Source organism: Stegostoma tigrinum, chromosome 7 (genome assembly GCF_030684315.1).
Source record: "Stegostoma tigrinum isolate sSteTig4 chromosome 7, sSteTig4.hap1, whole genome shotgun sequence".
Lineage (NCBI taxonomy): Eukaryota > Metazoa > Chordata > Chondrichthyes > Orectolobiformes > Stegostomatidae > Stegostoma > Stegostoma tigrinum.
In genome coordinates this window covers 13,537,920-13,555,866 of record NC_081360.1, presented here as the reverse complement: position 1 = coordinate 13,555,866, position 17,947 = coordinate 13,537,920, and the positions used below count along the sequence as shown (strand labels likewise).

General features: G+C 42.0%; 1 protein-coding gene across 2 annotated transcripts in view; it reads left to right on the top strand.

Annotated features, from left to right (window-relative positions):
• LOC125453947 (partitioning defective 3 homolog B-like) overlaps positions 1 to 17,947 on the top strand; it is an 883,406-nt gene that overhangs the window by 567,449 nt on the left and 298,010 nt on the right. For both annotated transcript variants that reach the window (XM_059647050.1, XM_059647051.1), the window contains exon 18: positions 2,603 to 2,840. In XM_059647050.1, coding sequence (XP_059503033.1) covers positions 2,603 to 2,840 — 238 coding nt within the window. The remainder of the gene's footprint in view (positions 1 to 2,602; positions 2,841 to 17,947) is intronic.

Here is a 17,947-nt window from a genome sequence, read left to right as displayed (position 1 = left end):
ATTTTTCATTACATGCTTCCTGCCAGGCTACTCACTCAGTTCTGATGCATATCTGTTGAGATATTTATGTGTTTTCTTAGAGTCTATTTTGAGTGTTATGAGCTTTAACTGTCCTACTTCTACCTCAAAGAATTTTGTTGAGACAACCATCTCTAATGGTAAAATTCAAAGAGCTGTAACTCTGTAGAAGAACTTTTGGAATGAAGCAAAAAATGCCAAGGCCCTGAGAAACAAAGTATTATTCTTGTTATTATATATATTATATTATATATAAGGCTACACTTGCTGACACCAGCGTGCATGTGCAATATCAATGATACCACTTATAAATATAGTCACAAATAGATAATAAATATATTAAAGGTAATACTCTAAGGAAACTGTTTAATGGTGGGGTGTGCGGTCTCAGAAACTAATTGTAAAATGAAGGTGGAATTTTAAGTTTTAAAAATCAGGTAAAAGTAATGCGTATGTGCACTCAGAAATAATCAGTAGTGCTTTAGTTTAAGAAAAATAATGAATATTTTGATGAATCAGTATATTATGGTATTTTACGGTGGTCATTGTAAAACAAAAAAACATTTTTCTTTTAATATTCAATAATCATACTATTTTGTGTGCGTGCACCATTTATTTGGTGTCAGCAAATAAATTATTTTTAAAAAATGATAGAATCCTTACAATATCAAAGCAGGTCATTCGGTCCACTGAGCCCACACTGACGCTCCGAAGAGCATTCCACTCAGACCACCCTACCGACCCTACTTGTAACCCTGCATTTCCCATGGCTAATCCACCTAGCCTGCCCGTTACTGAATGCTTTAGGCAATTTAGCATGGCCAATCCACCTAGCCTGCGCGTCTGTGGACAGAGAGAGGAAAACGGAGGAAACACCTGCTGAAACAGGGAGAACGTGCATGCTCCACGCAGGCAGTCACCCGAGGTTGGAATTGAACCTTGGCCCCGGATGCAGTGGGGCAGCCAAGCTAACCATTGAGCCACTGTGCGACAATAATCTATGGCCCATAACATTTTAGAGATTCGATAAGAGATCATAAGAGCTGAATTTCACCAGCCTCTTAGCAAAGGTGTGGAAGGTGAAAAGAAAGGGAAAGGGGTATGAGCAGGTGTACCCAGCGCATTCCTGCTGCAATGCCATTTTGTCAAGGAGTGATGGTAACTAAGCCACCCACTTCGAGCCCAGTTGAGCTCTTTGACTGGCCGATTAAGGACCTGTTCCAGCCTCCACTCACATTTTGTCATGGCCAGATGAGTGGGGTGTTTGGGGCATTTGGGGCAGTGGCTCCATCTTCCCTCAGGATCCCATTTCCTCTACAGTTTGCTGGGGCCAGCACCTAGGGGGAGGTGTCCCCACGTTTCCAGCGTGCCCAGCCATCGAAGCGCCCTACCCGGCTGATCCCACAAATGGCCAGCGCAGGCAGTGGTGCTGCTGAGCTGACAAGGACAGCAGCTTTTGCAGCAGCTGTTTAATTGGCTGGCACTAGGATCGTGCTTCCCGAACCATGTCACTGGCCGAAGCAGGCTTGACTTCTGCTTTTCGAACTGGCTGGTGGGACTTCAGCCTCAGTCATGATATTCAGCCCAATAATTCCATTTTCAAGCAACTCTTGTTCAGCCTCACTGATGTAAGAAGAGGTTTCAAAAAAAGCAGGCCAGAAATCTCACCCTGGCCAAAAGAATCTGTATTTCCATAGTGCCATTCCTGATTTCAAGGTACGCTGAGGTTTTTTTTTAAAAAATGATGTAATATGCGAAAGAAACTGATTGCATACCTTTATTAAAAAAAAGAAAGAACTTGTATTGCTAATCACACTTTTTACAATGTCAGGATGTCCCAAAATGTTTTACAGGAAACAGAGGACTCTTTGAATCCTAGTGTCCGTTGTAATGTAGTAAATTCAGCAGCTAATTTGTGTACAACAGCCATGGGATAATTGCAACAAATCAAAATCTTGGTAATGTTTATCTAGGGATAAGTGTCTTCAGGAACAATAGGAGATCTTCCCTGGTGCTCTTCGAAATAGCAACATGGGGTCTTTTGTACTTAAGAGGGAAGGTGCAACCTCGATTCCATTTCTAAAGGGAAAAATAATCACTTCTGACAGTAAGGCCTTTCCTCAGTGCTGAGCCGATTGTCAGCCTAGATGTTGTACTCAAATATCCAATCCAGATCTTGCACCCAGGCTCTCCAGCTCATAAATTGCTGTAATTGGAGGGCAATTAATGAGGAGCTGTTTTTCAGGCAGATGACTGTTGTACAGAGATTGCCCTTCAACACTTGTTGGGTAGAGAATAGTATTAGAACATAGAACATAGAACATAGAACAGTACAGCACAGAACAGGCCCTTCAGCCCTCAATGTTGTGCCGACCGTTGATCCTCATGTATGCACCCTCAAATTTCTGTGACCATATACATGTCCAGCAGTCTCTTAAATGACCCCAATGACCTTGCTTCCACAAAGATAGGAAAACCAGAAAACGATAAATGAAAATGTATACTTCTAAATGAAATTAGAATGCACTGACATATTTTAAAATCCTTTTTAATCTATACTTCTTTTTCAAATCTGTGGCAATAGATTCTGAAGAGAGTTCCCAGTCAGGCCATGAGACCCCTGGCAGTGAATCCGCATTACAGGGGAACACAGAGCATGAGGATGTGGAGAACTCAGATGGCAAGACAAAGAAAGAGAAAAAGAAGAAAGAGAAGAAAAAGAAGGTGAAAACGAAGGGAAAGATGAAAGACAAAGAGAAGAAGAAGGAGAATGATAACCAGGAAAAGAAAGCCAAGAAGAAAGGCTTCGGCGCAATGCTCAGGTACTTAATGGAGTTTATTCTGGATGTCAGGATTCTTTTTTGTGCACAAAGGAAATCTGAAACTCTGCTGTCCAGAAGGCTGTAAGTCGAATGAGTATTTTGCAACTGAGATGTATACAATTTTGTTAGACAAGGGTTATGGAACTGAGGCCATGCAGGTGGAGCTGTGACCCCACCAGAAGTTTTCAGCTGGTTTTATGTTCAAGTGCGCTCAATACATTCAGTAATATCACTGGATGTCATAGGGTTTATATCTGATGTCATTCAATAGCCAATGGTGTCGGGTGATCACTGTTGAATTACTATGGATGTCAAATGATTGCTAAACAATAAAATTTGAGTGCAAATGATCATAAACATACGATGCCCATGAAGGAAAATTAACATCAAATTTGGCTGGCAGGGTACATAGGAACTTATTGAATAAAGAGGACATTGACTCAAGGGACTGAATGGCCTATTCTCGTAGAATCGTAGAATCCACACAGTGTAGCTAGAGGCCATTTAGCCTATCTAATCCACAACAACCCTTAAAGAGCACCCCACCAGACCCCCACTACCCACTCTATCCCCATAACTCCACATTTACCACAGCTAGTCCACCTATCTGGCATGTTTTGGACTGTGGGAAGAAACTGGAGCAACTGGTAGAAATCCATGCAGACAGGGGGGCTAACGTGCAAAATCCACATAAGGCTAGAATTGAACACAGGTCCTGTGTTGAGATCCAACTTTGCTAACTGCTGTGCCGCAGTATTCTAGTTCCTGTGTTCTGTAAGTTCTAATTTCCAGCTGGATCTTGGGTATGCAAAGGAGCTTTTCTGCATGATTCTGTATCTATTGGGCGACAACTGGTTTTCCAACCATTAAATGCTGTTGCGCTTTGTTGCTAATCATCAATGATCAGCTCACATTTGAAACTTGGGCTCGGATTTCTCTGAAAGCTGACTTGTAAAAAGTTTGGAGGAATCAAAATAAGTTTCTTCCAACTAGCTGTTAAATGTCTTTCTGAACTCACCTAGATTTTCTGCCTTACTAACTGGGGTGAGATTTCCTCTGCACTTTCATTTAGACCTTGGATGTTGGGACGCCCAAGGTTCGATCGTTACCTTGTGCAAAGCTACTTTCCAACTGCTGCTCATGAGCACATTACGGTTTGCCTTTACAATTGCAACTATAAAGGGAGAAATTAATGAGTTCTCATCTTATAAAAGCTCACTTTTGCATAGCATTTCTAATGTGATGTGTCCCAAAATTTATCGCAGAACGGTATGAAAGTAGTAATTGATACTGAGCTACTTAAATATGTACCAGAATTTGGACTAAAATCTTGTTAAAATATGCATGCATTGAGCAGCATCTTCCTGCAGAAGAGATTTAGTGACGATACTTTCGGCTGAGACAGCTGAAACCATTGCATCCAGTGTTGCAATGTGCAAAATCGTAGCTGCATGAGAGCCAGAATTAGTAGGACGGAATGTCTATGTAAGGAATCCCCTTAGCTTTATTTTCCTGGTTATCATTCTCCTTCTCTTTATCTTTATTCTTTCCCTTCGTTTTCACCTTCTTCGTGGATGTAAGTTTGCTCGCTGAGCTGGAAGGTTCGTTTTCAGACGTTTCGTCACCATTCTAGGTAACATCATCAGTGAGCCTCCGACGAAGCGCTGGTGTTATGTCCCGCTTTCTATTTATCTGTTTAGGTTTCCTTGGGTTGGTGTTGTCATTTCCTGTGTTGGTGAGACAAACACATAAATAGAAAGCGGGACATAACACCAGCGCTTCACTGGAGGCTCATTGATGATGTTACCTAGAATGGTGACGAAACGTCTGAAAACAAACCTTCCAGCTCAGCGAGCAAACTTACATCCAGAACCACAACCTGAGCTATAAATCTTCTCAAAACTCGCTATCACCTTCTTTGTCTCCTGTCTTCTTTTTCATTTTCTTTGCCTTGCCATCCAGGTTCTCCACATCCTTATGTTCTGTGTTCTCCTGTAATGTGGATTTGCTGCCAGGGGTCTCATAGTCTAACTGGGAACTCTCTTCAGAATCTCTTGCCACAGATTTGAGGAAGAAAAAGGGAGATGGGCCTGGGTGGGATGCTCTAAGGGGCAGCATGGACTTGTTGGGCTGAAGGGTCTGTTTCCACACTGTAGGGAATCTATTCTAATCTTAAAAAAAATAGATTTAAAAGAGATTTAAAACACGTGTTCATTCCAATATCTTTTAGAAGTGTATTTTCATTTATTGTTAAACACATGCTGAACACGCAGCTCCAACATAGGATCTGTAAACAAAAAAGAAAAATTCTGTCTTTATGCACTCCTGTTGTATTATCCTAGGATGTTCCAAAGTCTTTTGCAGCCTATCGATGATGCAATGTTAGAACTATTTGTACACAGCAAGGTCCCACAAACAGCAGTGTAATAACGGTCCGATGATCTGTTTTATTAATTTCTAATAGTTAAGGGATAAATATTGGTTGGGACAAAATCCTCTCTTCGCTTCTCTGAAATTGGTGCCACACAATATTTTATGTACACCTGAGAGAACAGACAGGCTTTCAATTAATATTCTACCAAAAATCAGCATTTTTTTTTTGCAGTACTCCCTCAGTACTGTGCTCTGTGTAGTCAGTTTGGATGTCTTATTTTGATTGTAAAGCAGTTTCAACATTTTGTGGAGCTGTAAGAACACTGCAGGCCAGGCAGCATCAGAGAAGCAGGAAAGTTGATGTTTGAGGTCGAGACCCTTCTTCGACTCAAAATGTCAACTTTCCTGCTCTTCTGATGCTGCCTGGCCTGCTGTGTTCCTCTAGCTCCAGACTGTGTTATCTCTGACTCCAGCGTCTGCAGTTCTGAGTTTCATCTGAGTTTGAACATTCTGTGCTTGTGTAAAGTGCCATACAAATATAAGTTTTCATTCATTTTGCTTTCTGGCTCACATGGGTGATGGCACATTTTCTGTTGTAACACGGTAAGATGCACTGATGTTCACTTCTGACTCTTTCGATCGTGTCCATAGGAGGAAGAGTAATTGGTATGGCTTGTTGAAGCTTATTGAAGTTAAGTTTGAACTTTCAGCGGAACAAGCTACACAAGGTCACCTAGATATAGTTGGCTAAATTGAGTGTTATTGTCATGTGTGAATTCCAAAACTCTAAATCTTCAAAAGTTTGCATCCTTGTCTTAAGATCTAGATGTGCTGTTAGTTACATAACTGGGTAAACCCACAGCCAGCTCGGCATTAGCAATTGGGATAAACCAGTTACAAATGCCCAAGTGTCTCAGGCTGTTAAACTCGGTCACTGTAAAATGAATTTGAAATAGAAGTTTGTTACAATTGATATGATAAAAATGCACAGCTTTGTCCCAATGGTGTATGGAGGAATGGGGGTGAGAAGGAACAGAGCTTAATGGTAAATTTGCAGCCAGCATCCGTCCCCCAGCTTCATTAGCAGTGCTCTCCCTGTATCACCTTCAACCCTGGGGTTTGACGATCTTCCGCCTCGTAAATTGGGACTTTTGTCACGGAGTTCGCACATTCTGTTTCTCTTGCATTCTCTCTGTGACTTTCTCCATCTTTGTCTTTAGTCCATGCACTGTCTGTAGCTCTCTGTCTTGCACACTTTATCTAGATGTCTTTCTCTCTTTGGTTCACATTCTTGCCGACTTTTCTCCACTGTGTTTCCATTCTCACCCTACCAGCTGAAATATACCCAACATGTTTTTTATGTTCACTTCTGAAATTTCTGTCAAGATGACCTCACTTCATACCAGGTGGGTTCAAATTGCACTGTTTCCGACTTCTGCTCACCCTTTGACCCGAGATGAAAATCGAGGCTGTCTGGAACATTGTAGCTAATACACATTGATTTTTTTTTGGACGGAAGGAGTTCTACTGTATAATGTAGTCAGTGCATATTGTTCCTTGTCTGGGAATACTTGATTCTAACAGCATTGGCCCAATAATAAATTAGTTTACCCACTGGATACGGTGCAGGATTCCAAAAACTTTTCCATGGGGGGTGTGTTTGCAAGGCCGGTATTTGTTCCCTACTCTGACTTGTTCATGAACTGAGCAGCTGTAAGGCTTTTTCTTTCTGAGGGCAGGGAAGAGTCAACCACGTTGCTGTAGTCTTGAATCATACATAGTTCAGACTAGATAAAGATGACAGATTTCCTTCACTCAAGATTTATTTAGGCCAGTTGCCTGCCATGCACACCACCTGCTTTACCTGTCCATTTCAGTTGTTGGAAGGGTGTAAAATGCACTTCCTTGCTCTGTTAGGTTAAAATTGGGGCTTCTGTGCCTCAAGTGGAAAGTGCTATGTTTTACTTAATCACTTTTCACAATCTCTGTAGACTCCTTTACCCCCTTCAACCCTGCACAATCTCTGTACACCTCCAATTCTGGCCTCTTGTGTATCCCCCATTTCCTTTGCTTCACTATTCACAGCTGTGTCTTGAACAGACTGGGCATCAAACTGGGAATTTCTTCTGCTCTACCTCACTTTCTCCTCTTCCAAGACAGTTTCCTTAGAAACTTAGCCTTCGTTAACTTGCTGTAATATCTCCTGACATGGTTTAGTGCCTGGTTGTACTCTGGTTGTACATCTCACTTTAGAAGTGCTTCACAAATGCAAGCTGTCATGATGATCACGAAAAAAAGCTGATCTTTTTTAAAAAAAAAATCGACTCAAATGATTCATTCACCAGTTACGTTGAGAATGAGCTGTTCGAATAAAACAGCATACTGAAATAATAATAACTTGGAATCCACTGTCTGAAGAACAGTTTTCTCCTGGCACTACGTGTGGTTTTGTCTATTTTATGAATTAGGTTCTCTAAATAGCTCAGCCGTTAGGTAAAGATTTTTTTTTGATTTAAATTGTTTTAACCCAGAGCTTGAAATTTCCATAAATGGTGTTTTTTCTTGCTTCTCTGTCTGCTGACTTACTAACCCGCTCCCTGTTTCAATGCCCACAAAGAACACAACCAACATTTTTCAGAAATTACTACACCTCTAAAGTTCATCCAAATTCTGCTAGCGGTAACATTGTGTGGATTGTGTCTGCCTGTTTGAAATGCTGGAACAGTTACAGTGCAGGAGGAGTGCAAGATGCAGGGGAAAAAAAATGCTAATGTTTCTTTTTGGGCATTCTCTCACTTTGAAGAGCCAAGAGTAACAGAAGCCATCCTGTGCATTCCCCAAAGATTGTTCCTACCTACAGCATTTACCTTTATCAGCTCTACCTTGTCTTGCGGCGTCCATCCAATGAATTGGCAAGGGAGGGCTCTTCCAAAGCCAGAAAGTGACTAATGTTACAAATCCATATCTCCGCTTGTGTTTTGGTACATCGGGTTTAATATACTCCTTTAACTCTTTCAAGTACCTTTTCTCAGTACAACTTCCATCTTTCCAGTTGAAACATAGAACCCGTACGACACAGACTGAAGCCATTGAGCCCAACTTGCCCAGGCTGGTTGAAAAAGAATTGACAAAGTCCCAAACTTAGTCCCATCTTTTTTGAGATAACAAGGTGTGGAGCTGGATGAACATAGCAGGCCAGAGGAGCGGGAAAGCTGACATTTTGGGCCTAGACCCTTCTTCAGAACCCAAAACATCACCTTTCCTGCCCCTCTGATGCTGCTTGGCCTGCTGCCTTCATCCAGCTCTACATCTTGTTATCTCAGATTCTCCAGCATTGGCAGTTCCCACTATCTCTGAACCAATTTCCCCCACCCCCCCCACCCAACTTTTTTGAATTTGGTTCATAAGCCTGATGCTCCCAGCTCTTCAAGCTATCCAAGAGTGGATTTTACCTCTGCAGTCCATTCGGGCAGTGACTCAGATCCCCTGGGTGAAAAAAATATTTCCTCGTTTCTTCTTTTTCTGGACCCTGCTATCAGTTTCTGGAAATCTATGCCCTTTGACTTTTTTTTTGACTCCTCTCTCAAGACCAAATGGGTAGTCTCATTTATTATATCTTAGGCTGTCATAATTTTGTAGACTGCAAGCAAGTCAGCCCTTAGTCTCTTCTGTTCCAAGTAAAACAGCCCCAAACCCGTCCAATGTTTCCTCACGGTGAAGATTGTCCAGTCCTGGCTGCACCATCATAAATCTTGTATGCTTGACTCAGAACTTTAGTTTTAATAGGGAGCAAATGTTGTCCTTTTATGCAGGTTTAGTTTTGGTATTTATAGAACCTCACAGAAACGCTGGAGGCTTTTTAATCCATCGTGCCCATGCAGGCTGCCTGGCAGAATTAAACCTGTTCTGCTGCTGTTTATAACAGCCCTGCATTTTATTTTACTTCATTTTTTTAAAAATATATATCTAATTCCATTTTGAAAGTAAGTATTGAATTTGCTTTCAGCATGCTTTCAGGCACCATTTTCTAGATCATCATAATTCACTGTGTACGAGAACTTGTCTCCCCTGGCGTTTTTGCCAGTTATCTTAAATTTGTGACCTCAGGTGATTGGCTCTCCCAGCAGGAGAGACCGTTTCCCCTTATCACTTTCTATCAAAGCTTCTCATATTCTTCAATTTGATTTCTCTTTTTAAAAAAAACACAGCTTTACAGTGTGGAATGAGTATTTGGATGTTGTCATATTGAGTTCTGCGGCTCACTGGTTAAACTGCAACAAAGCTACTCTTTTATTTCGTTGACCTGCTGCTGGATTCTTGAGCATGTTCTATAAAGCATCAGCCGGGCTTCCTCTGATTTCAGAATGTTTGAAGTAATAGATTGCAAAGCGCCATGCTGGCTGAATTGACCAAACTTTGCAACGCCACGGACTTAGAGTCATACAGATGTACAGCATGGAAACAGACTCTTCAGTCCAACTTGTCCATGCCAACCAGATATCCTAAATTAATCTAGTCTTATTTGCCGGCACTCAGCCCATATCCCTGTAAGCCCTTCCCATGCATATATGGGTGGCTCTGCTGCCTCACAGCACCAGGGACCCGGGCTCAATTCCACGCTCGGGTGCCTGTCAGTGTGGAGTTTGCACATTCTCCCCGTGTCTGTGTGAGATTCCTCTGGATGCTCCGGTTTCCTCCCACACTCCAAGGATGTGCAGGCTAGGTTGATTGATCATACTAAATTGCCTCCCCCTCTCTCCCTATTTATTCCAGTTCCCTCTCCCCATCCCCCTCTCTGATGAAGGGTCTAGACCCGAAACATCAGCTTTTGTGCTCCTGAGATGCTGCTTGGCCTGCTGTGTTCATCCAGCCTCACATTTTATTATCTTGGAATTCTCCAGCATCTGCAGTTCCCATTATCTCTGATACTAAATTGCCTGTAGTGTTCAGGGATGTATAGAGTAGGTGGGTTATAGTGGGTGGGCCTGGGTGGGATGGTCTAAGGATCAATGTGGACTTGTTGGGCCGAAGGGCCTGTTTCCACACTGTAGGGATTCTATAATCGTTATACTCACCCAGATGCCTTTTAAATGTTGTAGTTATAGCACCTCCACCACTTCCTCTGGCAGTTCATCCCATGCACATACCAACCTCTGCATGAAAATTTTTGCCCCTTATGTCCCTTTTAAAGCTTTCCCCTTTCACCTCAAACTTACTCCGTCTAAATTTGGATTGCCCTACCCTGGGGAAAGGACCTTGGCTGTTCACGCAATCCATGCCCCTCATGATTTTACAAACCTCTACACTTGTCCGAAGAAACATTGTCACATGTCAGAGAAAAACTTTCAACTGGAAACCTTTTCTTTGTGAAGGGTCTGTTCTGAATAACGCACAAAAACTTGGGCTAGTGGTTGAGCGTTCTCAAGAGTTGCTGCCTTTTATTTGGGATGTAATGCCAAAATTCTGCTTGTCCTCTTCAGTGGATGTAAAGCATATCATGGTACTATTTCAGGGAAAGCAGGGGAGTTCTGTGTGTCCTGAATGAAATTTATACTTCAACTTATATCACCAAAGTCAGGTGATTTGGTCAGGTACTCGTTGCTGTCTTGGGATATTGATAGCTGCTGTTTCCTTTCCATCACAATGATGGCGACATTCAGAGTACTTCACTGGCTGTAAAATGCTTCAAGGTGTCATGGTGGGTGCAATAGAAATGTAGATCTTCCTTTATTGTCAGGTACGTGAACCTAAATTCTGGAATTAGGTTTGAACCCACAACCTTGTGGTTCAGCTAACAGGCTATCTGCAACTGAGCCACAGTTGTTTGTCACAGATGTTCCGAAGTGACGCTGAAACTCTTGTCTTTTGTTTTAAGCCAGATGAGTCTATTTAAGGGAGGGGGAAAAGAAGAGTTCGCTCAGACCAGCATTTGGGAGACCCAGCCCCTCTTCACACATTAATAGTCAATACATGCCAACCTTAATGAGACCATAATCTATCTGGTCATACCAATAAATGGTTGTGTCAGGCCGAAGCAATAACTGCTGGTCGTTACGCTAATTACAGTCATCTTGTGATGACTTTTATAGCTTTTACCCTGTTCTGTTTGTAATCACAGTAAAACAGAATCCTTTTTATTAAAATGCCAGAACGATACTTGGAATTTAAGATTTGGGAGTGATGGAGAAAAAGAGAAAGTCGAAGTGGCAGTAAATTGACTGTAAGAAACCTTTGAAACATATACAGATTAAGATTTACAGGATGCATCGTGTCTTTCAAGCCCCAGATGTCCCAAAGAACCTTGCAAATGATAGTTGACCTTTGAATTACAGCCGCAGTTTGTAACACTGCAACCAGTTTACACACAGCATGCTCCCACTAGCTGCAGAGACAATGACTAGATAATCTGTATTGTGATGATGCCTTGTTGAGGAACAAATATTGAGCAGGGCACTGGGGAAAATTCTCCTTCGTTTAATGTTTTTCAGCAGTGGAATCCTTTCCATCCATCTGAGAGGGCCATATGGTCTCCCCTAGTGTCTCACTGTAAAAATTGTGCATCCAGCACTACAGCGCTGTCTTAGTATTGAAATGTCAGCCCAGGTAACCCAGTGCCTTGAGTTGGACTTGAACCTGCACTTTTTCCCGTCACGGACAGAAGTGATGCCCACTGAGTCATAGCTACGTTTGATTGTGGGGCAGGGAACCGAATAACTCATAGGATCTGTCTTGGAGAGCAAAATTCCTTTTAAGGCTAGGCTACAATCCAATTGAGTGCAGCACAGTGGCTCAGTGGTTAGAACCGCTGCCTCACAGCAGCAGGGACCCAGTTTCCATTCCCTCCTCGAGTGACTGTCTGTGTGGAGTTTACATGTTCTTCCTGTGTCTGCGTTGGTTTCTGCTGGGTACTTCAGTCTCCTCCTACAGTCCAAAGATTTGCAGGTTACTTGGATTGGCCATGCTAAATTACCCCGTGATGCCCAGGGATGTGTTGGCTTGGTGGGTTAGCCATGATAAATATGAGGTTATGGGATAGGGTAGGGGGCTGGGTCTGAGTAGGATGCTCTTTGGAGGGTTAGTGCAGATCTGATGGGCCCCTATGTTTTCCTTCTGCACTGTTTGGATTCTATGATTCAGTCCGGGGTTATCCAGAGAAGTTGCCATGCTCGAATTGCCACGTCCATCTCAGGAAATCTCATAAGCGTACTATAAGCTTTAGGTACTGTCTTTCTTACAGGACACCATTCAGTCTCTCCAGGCATCCTGACAGATCATTGGAAGATCTATATCTGAACACAGTATCTGTACCTCTACCAGTATCAGTTTGAAAATTTTCAACTGATCCCTCAGTCTCAACAGCCTTTTGGAGGAGAGGGTTCCAGACTAGGAAATGGGTTGCCAGTTTCCTTGTTCTCAATTGCAACATTGACGAGAGATTGGAGGGGCAGAAAGTCTGAGAGAAAAAGGAGCAGTGATTTCTAAATGAATATAAGTTTTGAATTTAAAAAAACACATTGAAAATTATTAATAATTTTCCCTCCCGTTCTGCTTTGCCTGTGGAGGTGACCTTTCCTGGTCAGTGGGAAGTGTTATTCATTCAAACAGCACGCCCGTCATGGTTTGTCATTTACCCCCGTGGACCATACAGGGTGACAGCAATCCGACTCTAATGCCCCAAATGTCTTCTGGACATGGAAAATTCTCCAACAAGCTGATGCAGAGCCTTGCATGAATATGTTATGTAATCATGAGGCACTTCTACCTCACTTGGAGCATGTTGGGGACTAGTGGCAAGTATTAAGATTGCCTCACACAAGCATATCTGAGGCAACTTAAACTTGCCAGTCATTTGAAAAGAAGAGCCAAACAAACCATCCGTCAATCAAAGCATTGCCACTTCTGCACTGCAACTGTTCAGGCCAGACAGAGTGTAGAGCAGGGCAGTGAGTCTGTTGCATCTACCCCTTTGCTGCTGAGTACAACGTAATTGGTCCCTGTGCAGGTGAACAAGAGTGAATAGCAACACACTTTCCTGATTGTTCATCCCAGGCTTGCACTTCCAGTGAGTGTAGTGCTCAGCTTCTAATCTACTGGGAAAGAAAAATTTCACAACATGTGTGATTCTGCAAACTGCTGAGCAGAAGAGAGAGAAGTAATTATCAGAAAGGACACTTCTTTAGAGAGACAGTTGACAAACTGTCCTGCGCTCTCAGCTTCTGAAGTAGAAATATTTCCCAACCTTCTTGGAAAATTTCCCTCTAGATACCCAGATCTGAGAATTAGGAAGAGGGTCAAACATTTGGAAATGGATTGTACGTTTTTCAGTGGGAGGTTGCCAATTGACATAATTGAAGTAGATTTTTTAAAATCCTAACTGAGTTTTTTTCTTGCCTTTCCCAGGAAATTACTTGGTAATGAGGGTGTGGAGAAGGTTTAATCATGATTCTCCAGCTATTGTGTGAGCTGCCAGCTTGATGCGCTAGATGGTCTCCTTCCTGCCTGTCATTGTCATATGTTCTTATGTTTGGGTGCATAACACATCTCCAGCTGGTAACTGGTTGCAGTGTGGTATTCTTGTTTTAATTTATTTTGTAAAATAAAACCTTGGACTGGGAGATACACTGGTCTACAGCATTTGACTGTGATGACTATTTGGAAGATCATTCCAAGATAGAGGGGATGACTTAGAAAAGCACGATGAGTGGAGATGTGAATTGTTTAGTTTTATTGTAGGTGAGATCTTACAAGCTGGAATGCAATGCCTGAGAGGGTGGCAGGTGCAGATTCAATTGTAAATTCTAAAAAAAGAACTGAATATCTACTTGAAAAGAAAAGACTTGCAGAGCTTTATGGAAATAACGAGGCATGGAATTAATTCAGTGTCTTCTTTCGAACAGCTGCCCTCTGCATAATGGACCAAATGGCTTCTTTTGCGCTGTTTAATTCTATGAGGCCAGAGATGGAACTCCATAGCAATCTTCTGTCCAAGTGAAGACCTGAGAGCCTTTACATTTTGTGGAAATGTTCCTTTCCCTGGCCTCCCTGCCGAATCAAAGCTAATGTCTGTCAGTTCAGTAGTGGCTAAGCCTTAACATGTACATTCATATCAAAAGCAGAGTATATTGATCCCTGGATTTCCACAGAAGTCATTCACACGATTTGTTGCAAACTTGCCCTGAACAGACGGAAACATTTCGAGAAATACCCGTTTCAAAATGTCTCTTTGTTTTTGTTGCCAAGCAATGGTTTGTATGCTTTCCCGTGTTCAGCCCCCTTTCTCATTCAATCTCGCACTTGAAACTAATTGTGTCCCTACAGATACCACATGTGAAACGTGCAAGCAACCTTTTCATCCTGCCAACTCCGCATTGTAAAGCTCTTTCCATTAAACACATGAAAGCGATCCCTCAATTGGGAATGCAGCCACGCCCTGTTTTTGTTGGGATTGAGCACTCCCAGATCAGGTACAACATGATGGGGCTGCAAACTTGTTACAGAGTACTGGCTAACCTGGTTTAGAGTGATGGTCAGCACCACCAATGGGATTTATATCATATTTCTCCTGCCAGTATGCTGTGTGCTGTGCTTATGTACTAGTTTTTTCTTTAAATTAATTTAGTAAAAATCTGGGTAAATTAATTGGGTAAAGAAGCTAATCAGATGGATATAATGGTGCACTGTATTCCTTTGAGGTCTTATTTGAGCATTGCAACAGGCATTGAGAGTGCTAATTAGGCTGTTGTGCATTGTGTTTTAAAATGTTTGTTCAGAATATTTATTCGATTGATTGACTTCAAAAGAAAATTATACCATTTGTCCAATGTGATGTAATTTTATGTCCACGCAATATGAAAGTTATTCACGAAAATAAGGTAAGCACGTGGACATGAATTCCCTTCACTGACTCCCTCTTCAATACAAGTGATGGTCAGCTGGAAGGTTTTAAGCTCTTGTTGCAATGCCATGTTAATCACTCCCATGTCCCAGCACAGCTTGGCTTGAAGCAACTTACTGCTCTCTTAATTGTCCACTCCCAAGTCATTTATGCTATGGATTAAACAGATGGCAAAACTTCCTCCGTAGTGCTTCTTCAAGCTCTCTGCTAGTTATTGCATGATATTGAAGCAGCAACAGCAGCTTGTGTTTCTGTGGCTTGTTTAATGTGCAAGACAACTTGAGGCATATCACTGCCGTATTACTAAATAGCTTTTTGTCATTGACCCACATGTTAAGAGCTTTTGGAAAGGGTGACTAAGAGCTTGGTCAAAGAGGTAAGTTTTAAGTAAGAGAAACGAAAGCAAAAGATCTTAGAAGTGCTTAGCAGGTCTGGCATCTAGGAGAGAGAAACAGAGACAACATTCCTGCTGTTGTATTTTGATTTTATGTAAAATTGAAATAGGCAGTGTTGATATTCAAGTCAGTTCAGGGCCAAAATGACTGGAAAAATCGAGCGCCCATAACTAAACTGAAGCATGTGTGTTTTATATTCATCCAGAAACAACCTCAGCTTCATTTAGTCCCAAGGGATTGTCTGAAAATGGGAGCGGGAGATAGAAGGGAACAGAGATTTGGGGAGGGAATTTCAGAGTGTAAGGCGTGGACAGCTGAATGTTAGTCTGTCATTGGTGAGACTGGGGTGGGGTGGGTGGATTAGGTGTCTTTTTTATAAGCATACCATTCAGCACCAGATCATCTAAATATTCATGAGCTAAGACTGTAGTTCATCAGCCAGTTACACATTCATCTGGGTTAGATGCAGAGTAAAACTCTTGTGTGTACCCCATTCCTTTAATGACTCCCAGATCATCTATAGCAAGGTTATATGCAGGCTAAACTTCTCCGGTTCTGCTAACATCAATCACTGGCGGGCCATTACACCATTTGTTAGATGCGGGGAAAAGCTCAATTCTTCCCGCCTGCATCAATCACTCACAGGTCACTTAGCCCTGGTCCATCTCACACTTGATGCTAATTGTGTCCCTGCAGATGCCACATGTTAGCCGTTCCGACAACCTTTCATCCTGCCTGCTGCATGTCATAAACCTATTTCCAATAAATACATGAAAGTGATCCCATAATTGGGAGAAGTTTTGATGTCCCCATTTTTGTGGCTGTGTTAGAATAATTAACTCCATTCCATGCTGGCTTTCTGACTTGAAAAGATTGACTGCTCTGGTCAGTGTATTTGTATATGTATTTGTTATACATACAGGTATTCCCATAAAATTAAATGGAAATGTTGGTTTATTGGAAGAGAAGAGGCAATTGAAGTAACAGAATCTGCCCGTAAGAAATGTCTACATTAATGAAAAATCAACACTGTTTGTGATAAAACTGCAACAACGAAAAGGGAAATGACTCTACCTTAGAAGGAAAGCAGAATATTAGGCACATGTTTGAAACAGGAAACCTACTGCAGGGAGAGATAAATTGCTCCAAAGAGCCGAGGTTGTTTCTGTGTGAATGTAAAACGCACACATGCTTTAGTTTATTGATAGGCACTCAAATCTCCAGTCACTTTGGCCCTACACAGGCTTCAGTATTAACTTTAGAGGTTTTAATTTTTAAGCAGTGCTTGCTTTCACTCATGTCTGTTGTAATTGCTCGAGTCCCGACATCAGTTACTGCCTCCTCTCAGTTAGATAGCCTGGCTCCACTACTGTCACAATAGCACATTCAGAATGTACAATATCCCTGGAAGCAGAGATATTTTCTTTGATATTTTCTTTATCTTTCCGTTCACTGGCATAGAGCATAGGCTAATGTGAGGAGCTCCCACTTTTGGAGCTTTTCCAACAATTGTTAATACGTTGATTTTGTCAGGGAATAAATGAACCACTCAGAAACACTGAACCTGTCACAAAGATTCTCATGTAACTGAGGACAGGGCAGACATTAAAAAAAGTGTTGTGGCATTTGGACACATTATGGCAAGTGACCAATCAATTTCCTTTAGATACCGTTCATCACTGTTGCTTCCACCATGCTTCTAAATCATTACTACTCGGTGCGTAAGAGGCAGTTGTTCTTCACACTCCACCCCCCCCATCCCCCACTCAATACTTTAAATCTGTATCCTCTGTACCATCAAACAATGCCTTAAGATAGGTCAAGTTAGTAACCCGTTAGCAATTAATGGATGGTATCCTTTCTGAGGGGGCAATTTCCTCCTAGGAGGGTGTTTTGGGGGCATTTCGGCAATACCCTATTTGTGGAGATTTGGTTGTTGTGTCCCCATGTTAAATTCCTGGCAAAGTTTACACTGGAGCTGTTTTGTCATCCATCCTGAGGCAGCATTTACAAAGAGTTCCAATTTTGATGTTTTCCAAAATGAGCTTGAGTTGAAGTTTATTATCAGTTCATTGAGTTGCTGTTAGCAATATCCCGTCCTTGTCTATTTAAGAGCAAAGTAATGTGGCCCACCCCTCTGCATGAGCTTCTAACTTGTAAAAGGGTTGATAGTAGTTGTGTCGACTGCTGCCTTTCTGACTGACAATTTGGCAGTGCGTACTGTTTCTGGGGATAGGGGGAGTGGACAGATTACAGACAGCAGGAAACAACATACAAATGCACCTACGCTAAGTTAGAATACTTGGATCTCAAAGACACTTTTCATCATTTTCGTGCAGCAGATTTACTATGACTATGAAAGGAAATCAAATAAACTGTGTGACATCTCCATGCACTCCCATACATCTTTCAGTCTCTGGCCAGTGCCACTTACATCCTAAATA